Source organism: Branchiostoma floridae, chromosome 15, assembly GCF_000003815.2.
Source record: "Branchiostoma floridae strain S238N-H82 chromosome 15, Bfl_VNyyK, whole genome shotgun sequence".
In the NCBI taxonomy this organism is placed as follows: Eukaryota; Metazoa; Chordata; class Leptocardii; order Amphioxiformes; family Branchiostomatidae; genus Branchiostoma; species Branchiostoma floridae.
The window spans coordinates 5532448-5555611 of record NC_049993.1 but is presented as its reverse complement, the minus strand read 5'-3'; the positions used below and the strand labels follow the sequence as shown (position 1 = coordinate 5555611).

Below are 23164 nucleotides of genomic sequence, written 5' to 3'. Positions count from 1 at the left end.
ATTATTCCATAATCTTGCTTCTTATAACAGAGTTTGTAAGTCGGAGTTCCGTTAATCTCTGTCCTACTGTTTCCTATTGTCTGCGTGTGGTTTAAAGCTTGCTGTGGTACAGGCAGATATTCCTACATTGTCACTAAACCTTCTCACGTGCTTCAAACTCCACTGGACCAAGGAAGAACACAGCTCACTAATACGTCATAGTTAACGTCAAACAATAACACAGTCATTTCCACCCTCCCATCAGGACCACCGGTGTCCCGTTCCCTCCCGTGCTGATGAAGATTTATCCTGGATTATAAAAGCATGTTCCTCTTAGATAAAACTGACATGACAGCAACATCCATCACTACCAAATCTCCCTTTGTGTTTGTCGACTTTTGCTCGGGAAATATTGTTCCCGCTGAATCAATATTTTCATAACAATGGGGGACCGTTGTCGTGCGGCGACGCATGTTCGTCACTAACGTACCGTAGAACGTTGCATCTCGTTACCGTCACAAAGCCCGTCGGTAAAACCCACGACCGTTATTTTAGCGCCGGTGACCCGAACGTCGGACTCTTGGCACCAGGAAGTGACCTGGGACAGGAATGATTTGTTGTCGTCAGCCTGCCATTGTTGTATTGTTGTGTCCTCTGTATCAGGCATCCAAGCCTGTTTGGTAAAACATTTGACATGAGGTAATGGGGAATTAACAATGTCACAGAGATGGTTACATCCACAGGCAACATTCACAGCATAAAACAAGTCTGGACACTTCTAATGAAGAAGGCTCTTGAACTTAACAAGGAGTTAGAGCATAGAACATGTCAGCAAGTCATTTTCTTGTTTTTTGTTACTTGTTACTGTATGGGTAAGGGTGTAATATTTATTTTTGTAAAGAATTATTAAAGATGGAAAAGCCTTCAACCTGTGGGTAGTGCAACAAGAATGCAGAGATTCATTTTTCCGTAGAATTGTTTTATCAATAGTTAAATACAAGATTTATTGGTTTACTGAAAAGACAGCCTGTTATAGACAGTGGCCCTATACAGAACCTACACAGTGACAGCTCTGATACATTTTGAATCACCTGACTGTATCTTGTTGGGTTTGTCAGTTCATATGCGAAGCTGGATCTTGACATCAATACAAAGTGACACTAAAGGAAACAACTGCCACCACAGTTAGCGTAATGAAGTCGCACCATCGTACACCCCTTCCCATTTCACGTTGCCTAATGATGTGTCCATTCACCATAAGGCTATATCATACGTCGTCTCCCATTTTCAGCGAGCCCCTGACAAAGTACGGTGTCAACCAAGGTCGCGTAGTTCAGGCACGGGCGACCTTTCGGCCATGGTTGGTGCTGGATGTTTGCTTGACTGGTGGCCGCTATTGTTGGGACTAATGTGAGCTGTCGTATCTAATCATAACCTGTATTTATTACCATGACTAACATTGTCGCAAGGCACAATGAGCAGAACCACATGTAACTAACACATCGATCAGTCTGTCTGGGAAAGACTTGTTCACTCAAAATAGGCAGACCACTTTGACTGTTCATAACCAGGGCTTCAAATACTATAAATCTTTGAATATTCAGAGTTTAATGCTTCTAAGGTTAAATGCTTCTGTAACAGTAGGACCGCCAAACCGACCATGCCAAACTGTGCTGAGCCTTTTGGCATAACGGTTTATTGTCTGGGTTTGAAGTCTGGCAGCCCGGGAACGGCGCATGTATGAATCCTGGGAGCCAAGATATTAATTCTTGTCTGTTTCTACTCCTTTCTTACACTTCTGTGTCTTCAGTGACCTATCCTGTTACACACAAACACACACGCGCTCACGCACACAAGAAAGCATGCACACTTCCTAGAATGGGCTCATGTAGATGGCAATGATACATTCCTCTATCCATGCATAGGAGGAAGGTCACACAGGAAAGACAGAGGTTCCCCTCTTGACCATCTAGACATGCCGTAAATCGATATTTTATTTGCTTCTTCTGTTATGTTAGTTCATGTAGATTCCAAGTGATACATTACGTTCCCCAGACTATAGGTAAAAGATACAATTTTTTATTTTTTATTTATTGATCTTCAGGGTAGTCCCTTCAGTTAACGTAGTAACTGATTTCCAAGGGAGCCCTATATATATGTTCGCACATGTTCGCACAACGACGGGTTATACCGCCCCTTACAGGGTGACACACCCGTCCGGGTGAATGATGTAGATCACCATGTGGCTGATATGAGACAGAGGTCGCCAGGCCTCCATCCGGGTGATTTGAAGTGAATCACCAACTTCCGACAGAAGGATTTCGAATGTTCCTACTTCTTGACCGTGTGAAATTTTGGCCATTCCAATACCAAATTCAATATTTCCTGTCCCCCACCTGTTTCATTGGTTCATGCAGGCGTCAATAGTATACAGCTAATCCCACATCCATAAGTAGAAGGGCAAACTGCACATGTTTTCTACCTAATAGTAATATGACAGAATCAGTGATTCTTGGAATAGGCAACATTTTTGGTAGTCCAGTGGCAGGGACATACTTTGTAGCCTGGTATCCAGCCGTAATATAGCTCCCAAGTCTGTTCTGTCCTCTCTGCAAATACGTATTTGTGGAGAGGACAGAAGAGACTCGGGAGCTATAATACTGTTGGATACCAGGCTACATATTTTGTGCCCCCACCCCCCATATAACATCATATGTGATACTTGTAATTGCCAACTATGACGTAGATGGGGTTGACCATCAGGAACTCTGCCCTTTCCAAGAGTCAAATATTGCATTGCCCCATTTGTTAATGTCAGTGACTCCATACCGATGATATAATCCCCCCCCCCCCCCCCATGGCTAGAAGGGCACCAGCACCCCCGGTGTGTGCAGGGTTCACATGTCCGTACATCGCTGCCCTCCCGCACACACACGGCCTCCCACCCCCCCGCAGCGCGCTCCCTGCGTGCAAAGGGTAATCCACAGCTGACATGTGTACTTTGTCACCACGGCAACCCACACCCCACGCCCGTCTGGCTCTGCAGGGGGTCTGCTGGTGTTGCGTCCTCCTCTATAAATGTTTCTTCTGGAACACCCAAACAATTCGAAATATTTGCGGTGAAAGTCACCTCAAAAACACAAAGTATGCTCCTTCTTGTGTGTTGGTAGAAATAGAGTATTCCCGTTATATAGAACTTTGTTGCAGATTAACGCAGGTAGGGACGAAACGTTGCGACAACTGTAAAGGAAACGAGCAACGTGACACAGATTCCTTCACTATGCCGCGTTTGTACAGTTGTCTTTTTCTAAAATAACCTGCCGCCTGCCAGTCCACATGCCTCGGCCACCCTGGCCATGGCCAAGAATATGTACATAAGGACAAGTGGCCTCTCCATTGACAGGGCACGTACATTGTAGTACAATGTCTGTAGCCACACCGCTAGCTGTAGTCAGAGGCTAGGAGGGTGAAAGGACACTTGTGACTGAGTACACAGCCCATTTGTGAAGTGACCGTTGCTACAGGTGCATCGGGCAAGTTACAGTCGTGCCCTTCCCACTCCATAGCCCCTCCCCAACCCCTGTAAATCACTCATAAGTGGGAGAAGTTATACGTGACACATCAAACGAATATCTGAGATGCCTGCGGGAGAAATTAGCCCGTCGTCTTTCCACTCCCATAACTGGGATTGTTCTCATGGGGGGAGGCCTTTGATGCCGTATCGTTTATCGTCAATATTTTCTTATTGTATTGCTTTCCCTGTATCAATTTTCATCCCAGCTTCTCTTTCGTCTTAATCCGATACGCGGGGAGAGCGCAGAGAGCACCAGTCGCACACTCACGCCATATTTCGGGAATGCGCTTCTGTTATTTCAATCGAAGTATGTCAGAAATAGTAGAAATATCTGCCCACCAGACCTTGGTCAAATGTTGACACAAGGCTCTTGTAAATCTCGGGTGTCATATCTGCGCCGTAATAACGGGTCATTCAACCCCGCCGTTGGAACCTCTGCATATCGCAGCACTAAACCAATTTTTCCAGCTGTTTTCCCGCCCTAGATTTGGCAATGGGAAGGCGTCTTTTTGGCCATCGCAGTGCACTCCCGCTGTGAGAACCATATCTATCCTGGTGTCGGGCAGATATTGTAAATGGTTTGTGTAACACCAGTAAACATCATCCATCATTAACATACTGCATGTCACCTTTGGTGGATTCTTTCTTCTCATTCCTTCATTCCTTCCTCCTCTTCTTTCCTCCATACTTCCATCCTGCCTCTTTTTTCACTTCTTCTCTTTCTTTTCTTTTCTGATCTTTTCAAGAAATGAAGTGGGGAAACAGCAAATAAAGCGAAGGAGCATGAAACTTTTCCATTTTTTTTCCTTTTCCTTCTTCTATTTTTGTGCCCACTGGATTATTCCTTTCCATCTTTATGTGTTTCAATATCGTACTGACAGGATGATCTAGAAACATATTGCACCCAAACTACGATAAAAGATTGTCGTTTAGATTTGGGGTAAGTCCCAACTTATTTGTAGTGTTGGTTAGTAAAGTTCAGTTTATCCTATAATGTCATTTACCAACACAAATGAACTTTCATGCTAACATTTTAAAAGATGGTAGATCATATATGACCTCACAGAGTATATATGTAAGATGAATACATGTATTCTGAAGAATACATGACAGAAAAGAAACGAAAGAAAAAAGATTACGGTAACAAAAATTGAATCTTAATCTGATATGGAACGCACACAACAGTCCCTCCAGACATCCTGCCGACTTCACTGGTACCAGACATCACCATTCAGGATCCTGTACAACAAACACTGAACTTGGTTGAACTTACCGTCCCATTTGATCAGAATGCACAGCACGCCGAGGACAGAAAAATGGCCAAATACGAATGTCTGATCAATGAAATAAACTCGCACAGTAGTTACAGGGCTAGCCTTGTTACAGTTGAAGTAGGGAGTAGAGGTTGGATTAACGGCGAGAACACTGCAAAGCTGAAGTCACTCTGTCCGGTCAGCTACAAAGACCGTGAAGTGAGACATCTTAAAAGTAGACTGGGAAAGTGCACACTCTGTGCATCCTATGCTATCTACTGTGCCCGAAACACACCTACTTGGGACTGTACTTCAGGACTGTTTATCTACAGAAACTAGTTTGTATCTGGGTCTAAATTTTATGATGTATCTGGGCCAAAAATGTTATGAAATGTGACGTTAATGTTTTTTAAACGATTTTAATTTGTCACTGTACTTCTTTTTAATACCTTGCGCCCTCCTGGAGAACAGATCTAGACAAAGGGCTGTCCTAGGTTTTTAGCTTGTAATATATACATGTATGTATTCATCTTGTGTGTAATAAAGATGATTTTTAACCTAGCACTGACAAGACAAGCAGATGTTTGTAGGTTTGAACTTTCCGAGAAAGGTAAAGGCCTAATCTGTGGATAACTACATGTAACTCCAAAGCTCTTCTTGTCAGATCTAAATAATCGGTTAGGCCCGTGACAATTTCTTTCCTGTCTGTTTGGTCCATAGATGGTGTAGTGTCCTAAAAAGTCTGTAGAGATTTCTCCATAAGGTCTGGTAGAAGCAGCTGTGTATGTGCTGGTAATTTGTTTGCATTTGTCAGACGATCAGCTGTTGTTACAAGGAGTGTCAGTTTATGGTTGATTTAATGCCCATCACTTTAAATTTGGGAAGTGGTTCTCTAAAATTTCAAGGACACCATGTTTTTCCAATTCCAAGGGCATTGTGTCCTACATAGCGGCTTGGTACTTTACACAGTACAGTACTTTTTACATGTCATTTGGAATGGGCATGATTCCTCACTTTCTTGTGTATTAAAAATGAATCAGATGCTTTTCACAAAATTTGGAGGATCATTTTAACTTGAAAGTGACCAGCATTTTGTGGAACTTAGAGATAGATTAGTTTACAAATCAAAATACAAGACCACAATACATGTATAAGGCAGTACTATACACACATGTAGTACATGTGTATGTACTAGTACAACTACTATACATAGACTACAAAAGCCTGCATGTTTTATGACTTTCCATAATCATTATTCTAATATTAGTTTCCTATAAAGTTTCAGCCCCATCTTTTCCTCTGATGAAATTGTAATGCATTACTCCTTTGTCGTTTCTATGAAGTTTGGGATTCCAAAACGATAAATTACACCCATTTTCTGCAGTCCTCATCATGAAAACCCAGTCACCGTATCGTCCATCTTGATTTTATGTCCGAGCGAAATTTGCAACCCATACGATTTGTCCAGGACAAGATGCTCCATCACAGACCAGGACATTTAGGACAGTCATGCTGTCATTGTCCGGGTGCGCCCCATATTTTGTTCAATTTGGCGAAAGAATATGGCCAAAGCCGAGAGGGCAGAAGCAATCAGACCTTTGCTGAAAGAAAAAGATGGTCATTCCCAGCTTGGACAGAGAGCCACCGTTGAGAGGAAAGGTTGGCCATTAATAACTGTGTGTTCTTTGTCGCAGCAGTGACTGGTGCAAATAGGGTCTTTTCATGTGCCACCATGTCATTTCACAAACGCTGGAGATTCTCCCAATGGAGCGGAAACAAGCCCATCACTTTCTCCACAAAATAGAAGCTAATAACAGGATATTTTTTTGTTGGTGATTTGTAAAAGATGGACGTAAAAAGGCTGACGTGACAAATCCTTTTAGAAAATGTTGTGATGCAGTTTTATGGCGAATGGAAATAACATTACATTTTGCTATGTAACTTGTCTATAAATGGAGTTGGTAATATCATTTTATGTCAACTGGGAGTATAGTCGTTACTAGTTGCATATTCTTTTATGTCCTGGTATTACACCCTCCAAAAATCCAAACTTTTTGCAAACCACGCAAATACAAATTGTAAGTAGCCACCATGCTCGACTATGAATTTATAATGCTATAGCATAGTAAATGGGATGTCATTGTGAAGGAAAATGGATTTGCAATGATATATGATTGACAAAGTAACAACAGACAGACAGAGAGATGTTCAACCAAAATCAAGTTTCCAAGTTTATAGATGTTCACCCTTTGATATTGTCCTAACACAAGCACAGTGAAAATTCCAGAAGATGTAAAATTAGACAGTGCTCCAAGGTTATGAGCCCTTACATGATTCGTTTTATTGTTAAGAATCCCACCAATGGACCACCAGCGCTGCTGAATGTGCTGCTATCTTTACTGAAAGATGAACAGGTGTAGATGGTATGGCTCATAAAAATTCACGTCTGACATGGTCGCCAATCAATGTGGTAACTACGGAGAACGTTTCCACCATCGTTGTACGTACATTGTTAAGTAGACTGTACCTGAAAAGTGCAATGCTTAACGAATGGTTTGTTATCTACTGTAGTAAGAATCGTCAGTTTAAAGAGATAGCCAGATCCACATCATTTTACAAACCTGAGAATTACCACCATAGCCCACACCTAACCCTTCTTCTAGATGATATTAGATCCATACATCTTCTGATGAATACAAAGAAAGAATTTGATGTGAAGTGATTAAGCAATTCTTCATGTATTGCGTACTATAAACAGCTGCAATGTAGCACTTGGTTTTGCTCAAGCATATTTTAAAGTTACAACTGGTATTACAAGTAAGGTGGCGCTTTTGGACTTCCTTTACTGTTGAGTGGCAGAAGTTCTCTCTGTCATAAAGCCTGGTCTCAGACAAAGTCAGGAATGTGGTTTGCATACAGAGAGACAAGACAAATGTACCTTAGGTAACATTCTTACATGACAGCTTGTTATTTTAGGTACTTCCATATTAACACATTGTGGATCATACTAGTGATATACTATACTGAATCAACTTTCTCTCTTTTCATCTCAAAGAAAAAGGTTTATTGTGCACCAAAGGAATGAAGTATTAAAAAAACATGAATTCAGTTTCTGGGTTTACATTTTACCATAAAATACCAAGCAAACTGTGTCATTTAACAAGACGAAATAAATAAATAAAACAAGCAAAATTGTTTAGTATACAAACAATACAAAAGATTACACAGAATGGTAACTAATAATGTCACAAATACAAATCTTCAACTATAACAGTTAAACATAAGTTCAACTATTAACTCTATACTTCAGGAATGATTAGTATGCATAATAGACTCTTCGAAAGTTGAGTTTTTGTTTTCAATTGTCCAACAGACCACACACAACAGTGACATGTTTGCTACTGATACTTGTTCCAGGTCCTACTCTTAGATGTTATAATTAAGATGACTTGTCATCTCCTGAAGGCTTCAGTCGTATCAGTCTACTGGTATGAACTGTCTGTCTTGTACATTTTGTATGTCTTTTTTATTTGGATGTGTCAAGTTGGCAGGAGTGGGTTGGTGGGACCCCGGTGGACAAGTAACCTGTTGTGGGTAGCTTGACACATCCCTTTTTCTTTCCTTCTTCTCTTGTATGTTCTTTGAAATGATGTAAAAAAAAATATGATAACAGTGAAAAACGTCTTGTCCCTCTTGTCTAGTTTTCTTTCTTTTTTAAATCATAAACGGGCTTCTACCATGATTTGGGGCATTTTGTATAGATGTAAAGGCTTTTCATTATTCTGACTAGGACTAATTTTACCTCAACAACACTTGATTGTGTGCAAAGAATCTTTTTCTTCAACTCTCAATAGTGTACAGCAACTATACATATGTATTTTGGTACTGTTGTCTGTAGGTGCCGGTAAAAGCACACTGCTGAACCACATCCTCACAGAGCAGCATGGGAAACGCATCGCTGTCATCATGAACGAGTTTGGGGCAGGTGAGTAACCACAGCATGGTGCAGGTAAAGTGTAATAGTGGGGTTCAAGTGCAGCCAAACTGACCATGCAAAGGCGCTGAGCTTTTGGTGTAGTGGTTTGTGGTGCTGGGTTTGTGATGTCTACTCCTTTCTTACATTAGGCCTTGGTGGTACAGAGTGCCGAATCCTAACCACTAGGCCATATGGGATCCCAAGAGCCAGGAGACTGTTTCTACTCCTTTCTGACAAGAAAACAAAACTTTCTGAAACAGAATGCTTATTACTTGTTCTTCATTCACTGATGAAAAGGGTTTTTTTTTAGATTTGTTGCATGCCAAGATGGCCCTCTAGAAGTTAGATGTTTAAGAAAAAGACTCATTCCAGATCTAGTACATAGTATCTCAAAAAAGTTGCTGTTTTTATCCGGATCAACATTCACTCACTACCAAATGGTGATAACAGTCCAAGTGTAGAATTTTGTGTTATCCTCAGAACAAATGTAATAAAAAAGTAACCTTTCAGGCAGAGGTAATGACACATATTGGTAATTACACATATTACAACACTGACAGTGTGGAACATGTCTGGTCTACTGTCAACACAATTCACACAAAAAGCATTTTGGCGTACATATTGTACCTTCCTTTGTTCGTTGTTGCTGCACCAATTTGCCGTAATGGACAAATGAATTCGTTCAAGCTGTGCGCGGCAGTTTGGGCTCATTAACTTGGTAGATATGATTAGCGGCGATCATTCAGTAGCGGAGATCAGCGCACAGTTAGTTCACATTAGCCCGATTCACGTAATCAAATCACATAATGCTTTACCAACAGTTCCATCAAGACAAACTGTTTGTAGAGACTATAATGTATCGTACCCATTTAGAGATTCGCTTCGCCGGGTCTGATTATAACCATTTTGTGGTTCCCTCGTACGGAAATTTGAGACGTTTGATTAGCACTGTCACATTACGTTGAACCTGCCACAATGGGTGCTTACTTTGCATAATGTACTTTGGCTATCAACACATTAGTTTATTGTTGGAAAGTAATCCTGATTTATGTGTCTCCTTTATTCAGACAAAATGTGTGGGTAACTCGGATGTGATTTCGCTTAGAATTGGCATAATGGCTGTGCCATATGTACTTTGGGCTTGTCGATTATGGCAACATTTATGTTAAGTTTTGTAAAGAGGACCTACATGATGATTTGCACAGAGCAGTTAGCATCGCTGTTTGATAACTTTAGATGTTAGGAAGCACTAAAAAGGCTATAGCTAGCAATAGCCTGGATACCAGATCCCAGCTGATATCAAGCACATCTATCAATAGATAATTTTTGAGGTCAGGCTGGGGTCTGGTATCCAGGCTACAAAAAGGCATTTGTTTATGACATCATTTTGCTTACTTTTTACAAGGAAACACCAAAGTGTTCGGGCAAAAAAACTTTTACTGATACCTCACAAAAATGTCTGTATAGTCTTGACTTAGCTACGGCTGTGTGGCGCGTTGGACACACATAATCCCTCGATCGTGGAAGTTAAGCAACGTGCAGTCCAGACACCCAAGGACGACTGGATGCTGCAGCCGGACCAAGACCTCCACGGAAGGGACGTTAAATGGAGGTCCCGTGCTCAAGGGTGCACCTCGACCACGTCAATCAGCCTCATTACCCAAATATTGTGTACCTACTCGCTGCAAATACACCAGATATTATTATTATTATTAAAACTGAAACTTTTCCCTTTCTTTTCCTCCGTTTTTTGTCCTTCAGGAGGTGAGATTGAGAAGCCTATCTCCCTGGGAGAGTCAGGAGAGGTGTTTGAAGAGTGGCTGGAGCTCAGGAACGGTTGTCTCTGCTGCTCTGTCAAGTAGGTTAACAGTTAGCATCTTTGGGCATCTTTTCTTATGTCGTATTGGATCTGATGCCTTGTCCAAGGAGAGGTTGGGTCGGCAATAGCACTAATGGCTGGAATTTCATACTGCTTCCTCCCCTCACCTCTGCTATACAGAAAGCGAAAGGAGCAGTAAGAAATCCCATCCACAATAATCCTCCACCATACCTCTGCTTGGAGAATGCCAGGGGAGCCTGCGAGAAGGCATACCCCCAGTAAAATTTTATTGTTTCTAACTCTTTGAAACACTGTATCCCATATTTTGAGAGGGAATTTTTGACTGAAAACAATGGAAAATACAGAAACACCATATGACGTTACAGTTTTTGTACAGAGGTAGGTTTCAAGTTTTAGGATATGCTGACATTCTGAATCTGACAAAAATGTACTGGATATCCCAAGAATCAGTTAAATTCATCCAGTCAAAAACAATACCAAAACACCAGTCTGGTAGTAATACTGGTAAGAGTCCATACTCCCCAAGAATATAAGTCATTTTTATGAGTAACGTTTAGTGTTACCAGACTCATACCAGTGTTTGCTCCAAAGTAATGTTCAAGACTGCTGTCTACTTGGCAATCAAAATTTCTTCTTTTTCTTTTCCTGTGATCCAAGTAGTGACATTGGTTGAGCCTAGCCCTTACCTTAAAGTTAGATATACATGAATGTATGTGAGAAGGTAACTGTTACACCATGTCAACTCCCCAAGCACCAATAGCAGGAGAACTTGTACCCAACAATGGTTCCTTGTCCCACCCAGCCCTTCTCCAGCTGGTGTGGAGGTGATCTATGGTTGGGGGCCTGGTCCTGATTTTCCTTGGCAGAGGTGCCAGTACCGTGGCCGAATGGGACAAAATGATTCAAACACTTCCGAGCCAAACGTCCCCCGGCAGATTCCAACACTTCCGAGCCCAGTTCCAAACGTCCCGCGGCAGGGTTTTCCAAACGTGCCGCGGCAGATTCCAACACTTCCGAGCCCAGTTCCAAACGTCCCGCGGCAGGGTTTTCCATACGCTCCAAGCAGAGGTTTATAGGCTCCGGCTGTTTTTTTATACGTTTTTTTTAGTCATTTTTATCGGGCTTTCTATTTTGTATTTTATCTTGCTGTGTCAAAACCTAGGTTCCAAACGTGCCGAGGCAGGGTGTTCAGCCGTCGAACTCGGCTTTGGGCTCCCATTTGGGCTCATCTATTGAAACAGATTGCAGCACTATGTAGAGTTATTCTGGCACACTTTCATATGGTGATCGATATTGATATTTGTTTTTTGTATACTTAATACGACTACTATGAGAAAAAGAAAAGGTAGAAACATGGCTGGTTCAATTTTTTAACATTTATGATTTGATTTCAATGTCCACTAAGATACAAAGAAAGTCACTGTTTTTGTAGCTTGGTATCCAAGCATTTTTTTACCATACAAATAAAAAAAAAGGACAAAAGGGACTCAGGAACTGTCGTACGGCTGGGCATTAGGCTACTTGAAAAAAAGATCTTGTCCTGAAATCTGTGTAAGTTAAATTAATAGAAAAAGGGTACATTTATATTTCTAGATAGCTACGTTCTTCTTAGCATGTAGTGATAGATTTTAATGGAAGCTTTACTTAAACTTATCAGTGGTGCATGTGGCATAGAGACATATAAATGACAGACATTGCAGCTTTATTTAAGCCTTCTTCATTTATTTACATTTTAAACTGCAATAAAGAAATATCCATGATGGTCCCTTTTCTAATGGGTCAAGGGTTACATCAGCTTGGCGAGGAAGCGAAATGATACGAAGTCTTTCCACCTAACGAATATAAAACCACGTTTTTTTGTATATTCGTTTAGGTGGAAAGACTTCGTATCATTAAAACACTTGACCCATTAGATAAGGGGCCACTATACAGTGAGCCTTGGTTTCGGGAGCCCAAAGCCGACTCGACGGTTGGACACCCTGCCTATAGCCTCTACCAGGCTCCGTGTATCGGCCGGCTAACTCCCCTAGCGTACTATAGATTCTATTTGTCCAATTTCTACAATTAGACCACCGATCCACGAAGCCTGGTAGAGTCTGCCCTGCCTAGGCACGTTTGGAACTGGGCTCGGAAGTGTTGGAATCTGCCGCGGCACGGTTGGAAAACCTGCCGCGGCACGCTTGGAACTGGGCTCGGAAGTGTTGGAATCTGCGCCGCGGCACGTTTGGAACTGGACTCGGAAGTGTTGGAATCTGCCGCGGCACGGTTGGAAAACCTGCCGCGGCACGCTTGGAACTGGGCTCGGAAGTGTTGGAATCTGCGCCGCGGCACGTTTGGAACTGGACTCGGAAGTGTTGGAATCTGCCGCGGCACGTTTGGAAAACCCGACCGCGGCACGCTTGGAACTGGGCTCGGAAGTGTTGGAATCTGCGCCGCGGCACGTTTGGAACTGGGCTCGAAAGTGTTGGAATCTGCCGCGCTGTTTGGAACTGGGCTCGGAAGTGTTGGAATCTGCCGCGGGACGTTTGGAATTGGGCTCAGGAGTGTTTGAATAGTATTGTCCCAGTCGGCCACGGTATGCCAGGGGCAAGGTGACAAGTGCCCAGCCCACCAGCACCTTCCCCTAATGCCTCCTGATTCTATCTGTTTACAATCTAACACAAACTGTCAGCCCAGCTCATCCAATCTAAACACAACAGAGATTTCTGGGCCAGATGGGGTGCTCCTGACAAATCCGAACACATGTTGGCCTACATTTCAACCACCTACCCAACTTTGCCATCGATATCCTCTCAAGGCTCCAGAGTCAGCTTCTAGCTCAAGTCCAGCCATCCCTTGACCTTCACCATGTCTTAAGAATCATGCCTGTCTTGCTTTGGAAGGTCAGAGTTTTCTGGCCGCCCACGGTGCAGGCCTGTCTGGTGTGTTGTCCCAACCTGGTAGCTATTACAGTGTGTGACAGGAGGATATAGCAACAACACATGTCTCCCAGATCAGGTGTGATAGCATTATTAATTGGATAAACTTTATTTCAACACCAGGAAGGCTTCAGCTCCCAGAGAGGATCCCTGCTGTTAGTTTATCATCACTAGGGAGAACATGTGGACATGGAGGGGGTGGAGGTGGCTGAGGGATGGACTAGGATGGAATAAAAAAAGGGGGAGGGGATGAGTGAAAATTCAGTAGCACCTGAGATGGTAGCTGAAATGTTGATGAAGTTCAAAGTTATCCTAATAACTAGCCTTGCGTAATGTTAATCTGCTCCAACTCAGCAGACTTGAAACTTCACTGGTTACCTCCATGAAAAATGGTGGGTATATTTTAGGTAGTATTTGTCTGTGTGTGTGTGTGTCTGACTGTGTGTCTCTGTGTGTATGTGTCTGTCTGTCTGTTGGTGAGCAAGATCAATGAAGATTGGCTGGATGCATTTTTTAGATATTTTTTCGGCATATCTTTGACTGTTTTTATGAAGACTGGGCATTACATAAAAAATTCCTTAATCACCCTTGAGGTGACTTTTAACCTTGGTCTTCATCTCTTGTTGCCAGGATCTCTTGCAAATGAGACATAACAGGTTTTTTTAGGAGAAACAATGACATTAGATTTTTTTTTAAAGTTTGACACATACAAGCAGAAATTCAAATTTTGTCAAGAGAGTAACGAAATGTCATGATCTATACCCAAGGTCACTGACCAATGGACCATGCATGCTACTGTAAACACTACAGAAGTTTTTATCCCTGAGTAGATACAGGTGTGTTACAGATGAAGATGTCCCCACTGTCAATTCTGTTCACCACCTGCTGTGACCATGTCTTGATGAAACCCAGGATTTATGAGAGGAAGACAGTAAAGGTTTGAAGGAAGTCTCCAGCTGGCAGAGGTACAGATGTAGTTTTTGGAAGGTGTGGTGTGTCTGTCTGTGAGAGCCTAACCCAGGTGTTGATGGGGCACTGTGTTCCCACATTCGTCTCTGTCAGGCCAGGGGGAACAATGGACTGGTTCTCATCAGGCTACTCCCAATCACTGCCAGGTGATGGCTCTTCCATCTTGTAGGAGTTGGGCTTTTAGTTGTTCTAACACAAAACAAAACAGGACTCACCCAAAATTTCAAGTGTTACTCCAGTCTTCGTCAAGGGAAATGAGGCTGCTAACATTACACGAGCATACAAACACAGGTAGATTTCCATTCAATCAATCATGTCCACCTGTCCCTGCTGATGTACTAGACTCATGGCTTCTATATCTAGTGATGAACAAGTCTGTAGCAGGGAGTGAACAATAATAGAGCTACGCAGTGGACAATTGAGGGTCTGTATGCTCTTTTACGTAAGGCGTAGGCAGCCTATTTTTATTACCATAATTCGTAGGGAAAACCATCTTATCTACGTAATTCGTAGCGATGCGACCAAATTTAGCATAATTGCCTTCCTTGATTTAGCGTAATACGTAGGGGGTTCATCTGAATTCAGCGTAAATCGTTGTCGGGACCCCCCATGCACTGGGCCCTGGATCTAAGGTGGAGAGTTTGCAGTCCGAGTCATCAGAAGTCAGACGCAAGAAATGCACACTTTAAGAAATAACACACCTCAAGAATGTTTGAGAACCTCTTGTATTTCTCAAGAAGAGTCCTGCTGCTTGTCCATTGCCACTTGTACAGAAGTTATGTGGTATGCTGCCTTGGTGCTTGTTATAAGTGTATATGTTATACAGTGTGTATTAGCAAGGTCGTGAGTGTGTAACACCCCCTCAACAATTATCTATTAACCAATGCATCACAATACAGAAAGCCAGTAAGGTAACTGAATCCACCTGATCAATACAATTCAGAGGTAAAGTAGTGGCGACGTGAAGAAAAATGAATATCAAGAACAAGCGTAAATTGGGCCAGGAGTGCAGAAAAGGGTGAGGTCTCACATAAACTACCTTCAGCCTGTAACAAATGAATCTGCCACCTGTGAAAAAGGTTTGTGTTTCACTCCAGGAGAGGCTACAGCTCCTTGGAAGGACCAGGGGAAGGGGGTCATGCCTTTAAGACAATGTGTTTCTGAAGACACATGCCACCTGTTCAAAGTAATGATGCTAACCATTTATCCATATCTCCCATTTGAAAGGGGTCTTAAAACCTGTTTTTGTAGCACTCATAAAGAGTAGGGGTCTACTATGAGTAGTATGCTGGTATTATTATATTAGCAAAAGCTTTATTAGTTCCCAGTTCACAATGTGTAGGTATCAACTTCGACTACAGAACTGGTATATTACACCTTGCTATGCTACATTTTGTAACGTTATATGGCAGTTAAGGATTTTATATTTTCAAATTCAGAGAAAGTTCTTTAAGCATAACCACAATTTTCTCACCTGCCAATGGTTTGCTCTACTTTCAGATTACTTAGCAGGCTGGTGTAGCTATTGAATGACTTGATCAGCCCTAGTTTTGTCAAGAAAATAGAAAAGCTGATATATAACAAAACCTGTAAGGGGTTTGTGTGGCCGTAATGTGCTCAGTTGTGTTCAGAGAGTCATTTATCCTTGTCTAAGGGCCTGAGTAGTCAGCTAACATTTGGGCTGGAACAAGTTAGTCTTATGTTTGTCAGAAATATTTCCAAATTTTAGTATATCTGCTATGTTTATTTGTATTAATCAACAGTTGCTGATAAAACTGCCCTTCAATAAAGCAATAATGTGGCAATATCTGGATATATCAAATTGATCAACAGCCAGCTCAAATTCCTACAAAGCTATCAATGTCTCCCTCCAATGATTTAAACGTGAAACTCTTCCCTAATAATTTTTTTCATAGCCAGTTCCAATTTACAACAGATTTTCAGAGAGAACATATCTGTAATTGTTAGTGCCCAAGTATTTCTTTACTCTGGCCCTATAATGTGATATTAGAACACCAGTAAGTAAGGACCTTTTCTAACCCTGATGTAAAAGAAGTCCATTGGTAATGTGATCGCAACATTAGGTCCTTAACCTCTGCTGACCCCATGCATAATATTAATCGCTCCATTTTCAGGTGCTGCTTTGTAGCCCATCAGTGGGAATTTAGACAGTCTTTAGGTACATGTTTTGACAGGAAACCAAAATATAGCATAATCCAGGGCACACTTTCAAAAACATTTATGAGTGACATTACAGAGAAAATGTGCTCCTGAAATTATTGGTGGCTATTGATGTCAGAATCACTCTTGGGCTGTTTCATATAAATTGTTTGGATGATTTCCATTGCTCATACTGTAATCTTTTTTTATCATTTTTTTTTTTCAAACACAATTGTTCTCACCAATTATTTGGTATATTTGATGTTTGGTTTGGTTTGTCTATCTATTGTTGGTTCCTGAGTAGGATGGGTCTAAAAACATTTTTCAATAATTTTGGTGAAAGCCTTGGCTAAGGGAATGAAGGCTTGAATTTTGGGAGAGATCTGGAATTAGAGCTTTTTTGTATGCAAGAATTTATCAACTGAGGAAGACAGCTTTCCTACCAGGCTAGACTGTAAAGGGCATCAATAAGACTTCGTACAAAAGTGGTCATAAATCCTCTGAAATGCAATTTCTAGTCATGGATGCCACCCATTAGGCAAATAATGACACTATAGACACATTTACTAACAACTAAAGCATCATGTTTCTGATGGGCTTGTTTCTGCTGTCAGGATATCATTGGACACCCCTGTAAATATGAGACATTTCTGCACACGAAATGATGAGATGTCTTTAGTAAAGCAATCTCCTGATCTTGATACCACCCAGACATTTGATAACTACAATTTACAGGAAACGACTTTCACTCGGTGGAAAGAATTATCACCAAACTGGCCTGTGATGACTTTTACTTTCACCCGATTGATGGCAGTTATTTCTTGCAAGCAAACTTTCATTATAGGAATGACAAGATTAACGACTTCCCAGGTTTAAAGGCCTTGTTAGTAATGACCACAGTTTCTGAGGAACAAACTGAAACCTTACAACTTGGGGGAAATTAGTGATACATGATCTAATCGTACTGAACAAGGGACAAGGTTTAAGATATAATTACACTCCAAATGGGAAGTGGATTTAGACTGACAGATTTACTCCCTTCTTATGAAGTATTAGCTTGTTTCATTTCGATCATTCAGGAAGGGGTGACAATATAAAACAAAATAAAAACATTGAAACAAACTATCTACGACAGAATTAAGATGCACGTCTTCATTATAAAGAAGCCACTTTCTTGTCATTATTTTGGATGTCAGTTGTCATCCTCTGCATTTTAAAGTTTCCACAACAGTTAGCATTCAAGACAGGAAGGGCATTTTTCAAATGGAAAGATTCATGATTCTAAGAAATGGTTGGAGGAAAAGATATCTCAAATCTTTGTGATGATTCTTATGGAGCTTGCACCCCTCGATGACAAATGGACTGGCCCAACAGTAACTCGGGATGAACTTGAACCCTGTGTGTAAGGACCACAGCAGTGACAAATGTGGTTTTTGTTGTCAAGAACACGAGTATAACGGTGTTGCTTTTCATACATTCACCGGGGTAATTGGACAATCTATCTTCCAAATGGAAGTGAAATAAAGCTTTTTGGTGTAGGGTTTCCCTGACTTAGTACAGTGTCTTTAGTGGCGAATAACATATAAATCATCACGGTTTGTACAGTATTTTATTGTGAAACAAACACTAGAAGGGATTACTTTTAGTAGCTATGTATAGTGTCTGCATAGAATTTCTTGAAAAAGCTTAATACTTTGTCACCTTATTACTTGATTCCTAAAGCTTTTCATTACTTTATAAAGTAATTTTGTCCCTAATTTGACAACTTATAACAATCTACAATGTATATATGTATGTAGCATGTAACATCAATTCAGGCTCAAATACAAGTCTAGCTTGTTTGTATTTTGATTTAAAATACGAACAAACTAAGCTTGAGTCAAACCCACAGCCTTCTGGTCCAGTCAAAGAAAGCTAGACCTCACATGTCACCATCTGACCTTGACCCCTGACCTTGACCCCTGACCTTGTGTTCTACAGAGACAATGGAGTGAAGGCCATCGAGAACCTGATGCTGAAGAAGGGAAGGTTTGACTACATCCTGCTGGAAACAACCGGTCTGGCTGACCCAGGTATTGGCTGACAATCAGTTGTTATTGGAATTGTCGCTCTTTCGCAGCTAACGCTAGATCACCTTTATCTGAGGGTAACCTATATCTGTTGTTTATAAAAAAAAGTGTATTCAGGGATATAAAGTCGATGGACAGTGGTTTGAAATTGGAACATTTTGAAAATATTGCAGATTTGAAACCACATTCCGCAGACTTGATACTCCTAAATGCTGTTTTTAAAGACAATGGATAAAGGTCACCCCGCAGATAAAGGTGAACTAGCATTAAAACTAACAGTGATTGGTACACTTTTCATATTCAATGCAACACATCCTTTTCTAAATGTTTGTGATTGTGTGTGTGTGCATGTGTGTGTGTGTGTGCGTGCCTGTGTGTATGTGTGTTTGCATACATGTGTGTACATGTATCTGTGTGTGTGTATGTCGCCTTGTATGTGTGATGCATATATTGCCCCTATATGAATAGATGATATTACAATAGCACATATATTCTAACACTTAGTAAAGAGCAATGCTAAAGCTTTGTAGCTGTACAGACCCATTAATGAAGTAGGGAAGCAACTAGAAAGTCTTTGCTATTACTCTGACTTTAATAACATGCCTGTTACATAATCGGCTCAACAGAAATCATTCTACAAAAATTCTGCCCAACTTGGTGGAAGCCATTAAGCCAAGCCCAAAGGTGACTTTTCCCTACAATTTTCTAGATCATTAGGCAGAATCATTGGCCGCTGCCCCAAGGCCAGGTGAACATGGTGTGTTAGCTTGCATTATCATCCAGAGTTTGTCTCTCTGATTACTTTTCAAAGGGCAAGTAAGGCTACATTAATGCAAGTGTTGTTTCAGGAAATCACATGTGTTGGAAAGGCACTTGGTAGGATTTGTGATGGAAAGCTATAGGAAAGTTGTTTAGTTAGTATAGTAGCAGAAGTTCTCAGTCAGCAATCCTGTCCGATATATCACCACAAAGTCCTTTTTGACTTACTCTGAAAGTAACTCATTGAAACAAAGTACTTTATACCGTACATGTAACATTCTGTAGGATTGTCTACCATAGCGAGTGATGGGAAAGAAGGCATGTGCCTGTAATGTCCTCAATTCAAGAAGATGTCCACAGCACACAGGGCAAATCCCTAATCTTATGGACAAGTTTTGAACAAAGGATCTTTAATGTTCTCCCATACATTGTTTGGAATGAGCATGACTCAGAGATAATACTTTCACAAGCCCTAAACCTAGCATACACATCATACAATATTTGTTGTCTATATCACAATGATTACACCAAGAGAGATTTATAATGATTAAATGTGCAAAAATAAATCAAAAGAACCCATATCATTTGTTCAGTTAAGGATGTTTAGTTTCTATCTTTTTCTTTGCAAAACCTGAATGCAGTAATCAAGCAAATCCATAGAAAACTACATGCCAACTTTTCACTGGTATATACAGCAAGAAAACAATTTGAGCAAAATTAGATTACCGTAACAACATTATGATACAGTTAGCATTTCATGTCATTACACGACAGAGCGCCCGCCAAACCAGCCAAATTCACACCCCTAAGTGGATACCCCACACCCCAACTTCAGGCAGGGCGAACTTTCGCGTGCCTTCCCACTCAATTTTCTAGACCATTAGCTGGAATCATTGCTTTTAAACTTGAAAATATTACCCACGGCTCCTTAATTCCAGCAGTGTAAATAGGGGTTGAGTTTATTTGGCTATGGGGTCAGGCAATGTATTTTGGGGTAAGGAAAATGTAATTTATGTGGACCAAGTGGTGTAAATCAGCAACTCACTTAGACAAAGACCGCGGAAGGCGAAGATCCCCGGCTGGCATTTGGGGGCTTTCGCATAATTAATTGCTGTAGGGTTCGCTAAAGGAGGTCGTGACAGTTATGGGGTATGAAAGGGTATCTGAATAGCTTCAAGGGTGTGCATGGTGGTTCTACCGCGTTGAAAATGATGTCTGCTATTATCACAGAAGTCCACAAGATCAAAGGTTGAATAAAACAAAAAATAATGCATATAACAGATACAGATTTGAACACATCGAGGATCCTCGACAAGTAGTGTTAAGGTGGTTACTGATCAATCATCAGTCCTGAATCTTTGACCATACTAGCATTCAAGTAGTGCTAAACCCTGATGTGTGCTACTGGATGGGATAGGATTTATATAGAAATGTATATATATAATAGGAAAGATATCCTTCTGAGGGGACATTGTCAGCCATTGTGTCTACAGATTTTGTGTACATGTTTTGGGGATGTCCCTGTAACTTAGTCTGTGTGACACAAACTCTGCTGTCCAGGGCTGTAACTGGCCCTCCAAGGCTGGCCGGATGTTGGGTGGGCTGCTATAAGTGAGATTTAATCAGGCTACCTGTAACTCAACTGGTACTAGCCTCACAGTTGGTTCCAAATAGATAGTAACTTGGTGACGACCCTGGTTCAAGTCTGGCATGGGTAGGACATCTCGGTTGGGGCTGCACCCATTTTTTGGATGGGATGCATATCCTATGTTTGAGGAGGTGCCAATAAAAAGAGCTAGCAACCCCTCCCAGCTAAAATATACCCTACAACCCTATGTGCCACTAGGCACTACAAGAGTGAACAAATGAATGTATCCTGGAATCCCCCATCAGAGCCCAACTCATCTGTATGTATACGTTCATGTGACAAGGGTTATGTGGCTGTAACCTTTTGGCATACAGTCAGCCCTCCTCTCCTAACTGTTGCTGCCCAGTGGGGTCAGAGTAGCTCCATGGGCCATGTCTTAGGTTATTCTTTGTATTAACTCCCATTTTGGAGCCTAATTTCAATTTCATGCACCCAACATTCATCTCTGGGTAATTGCCTTGGCCTCCTACGTTACCAAGTATGCCAAATTTTCCTGGCAGAAAAACGGACAGCGCAAAAATAGTTTCATGTTTTGGTGTCTATATATGAACTGTCATCCCGGCATGCAGACGGCAACAGTGTTACACAAATGTTTCTGTAGTATTATCGTCTTGCAGTCACTCTTTTTATCCTTTATAACTCAAGACAGACATCATTTTAGATGATATTTGATTGTGAGTGTCCCGGAACAGCCTCTTTCTTGTACCCTTGTCGTCAAGGTCGTAGGATGGAACAAAAAAGACACAAGAGAGATGAAATAACAGACAAGGACCGTTTTATGTTGTTTGGTTATGGCGATCTGGTCGCTGTTTGGACAGGAGTCCCCCACTTCTCAAAGGGCAGCATAGTCCGAGTGCTTGGAATGATGGTCATAATGTTTTTACAGTCCCCAACGTGTGACTAAACTGTGACTGATATAGCACAGTGTTGGGAGCCGTACAAAATTGTGCCAAATATTGTCAATCATATGCAACGTGTATACATTTATTTGCTTTGCAGCAAAACTGCCTACAGCACATAAGTACTACACACATCACATCCTGTGTAGACCAATCACAGTCATACTTGTTGCCACAAACATGTACAGGATACAAAACACTCAACAGAACATTATTCAACATACCAAGTAAACAAAGCATCAGTTGATCAATGGTTAAGGTACGAAAACATTCTCATATGGCCTCTGAATCAATAGTCTAATCGTAGCATTATTTGAAGAGTGGCAGACTGACATCTTCTAAGATATCTCATACAAATGACTTAAAGTTCAGACCTACATAACGTTAAAGTTGTGTAATGCCTCTAATGATGATCTTAAATGAATGTGCATTTGCGTAATTCATTTGCGTAAATTACCAGTAACTTTCAAGAGGTCACATCAATAGATTTTGGTGTAGGTATACAAAATACGTAGTTGGTATCTCAAATGGCACACAAAGTAACAAAGTTACTCCCCCATTCCCTCCTTAAAATCATCCATTTTACTGCATGCCTTTCTCAACAGGTGTTGCCACTTTAGACCCCCTCCCCCTTTTCCCTGGAAAGTTGGACCTTGTTTTTCCGGATGACTTCAAACAAAAGAACTTTCACTACCAAAAATATGTCTTGAAGTACACTTGATGACTGTAACAGACAAGACTTGTGGATGTTGGGAGGACCAGTAGCAGCTGGTATAACCAGAGATATTCTGGGCCATGATGTGTTTAGCTGGATGAACAAAGGAGTACTTGTGGAGGGTTAGGCTCAGGTTGTCACAGTTGTGGTTGCACATGGTGCCCTGGCACAACTGTTTGGACAACAATCCTGATGGCAATTGGTCACACCTATCACGGGGTGAGGGGTCTTGTTTATGCAGAGGAGGAATTTAAATTCTAAAGACCTCTCATCATGTAGGGGTGAGGGGCCTTGTTTACACAGAGGTGAAATTTATGTTCTTTAGAGGATGCCATGCAACTTTCATGTGTAACATTCAAACTAACCATAGAACATGCACTTGTGATAATAAAGCAGTTATGTCTT

The 23164-nt window shown here is 41.3% G+C and overlaps 1 protein-coding gene across 1 annotated transcript in view; it reads left to right on the top strand.

Annotated features, from left to right (window-relative positions):
• LOC118431753 (COBW domain-containing protein 1-like) overlaps positions 1–23164 on the top strand; it is a 57135-nt gene that overhangs the window by 1031 nt on the left and 32940 nt on the right. Inside the window, exons 2-4 of the mRNA XM_035843050.1 lie at positions 8705–8791; positions 10544–10640; positions 18650–18741. Of these exons, the coding sequence (XP_035698943.1) occupies positions 8705–8791; positions 10544–10640; positions 18650–18741 (276 nt within the window). The remainder of the gene's footprint in view (positions 1–8704; positions 8792–10543; positions 10641–18649; positions 18742–23164) is intronic.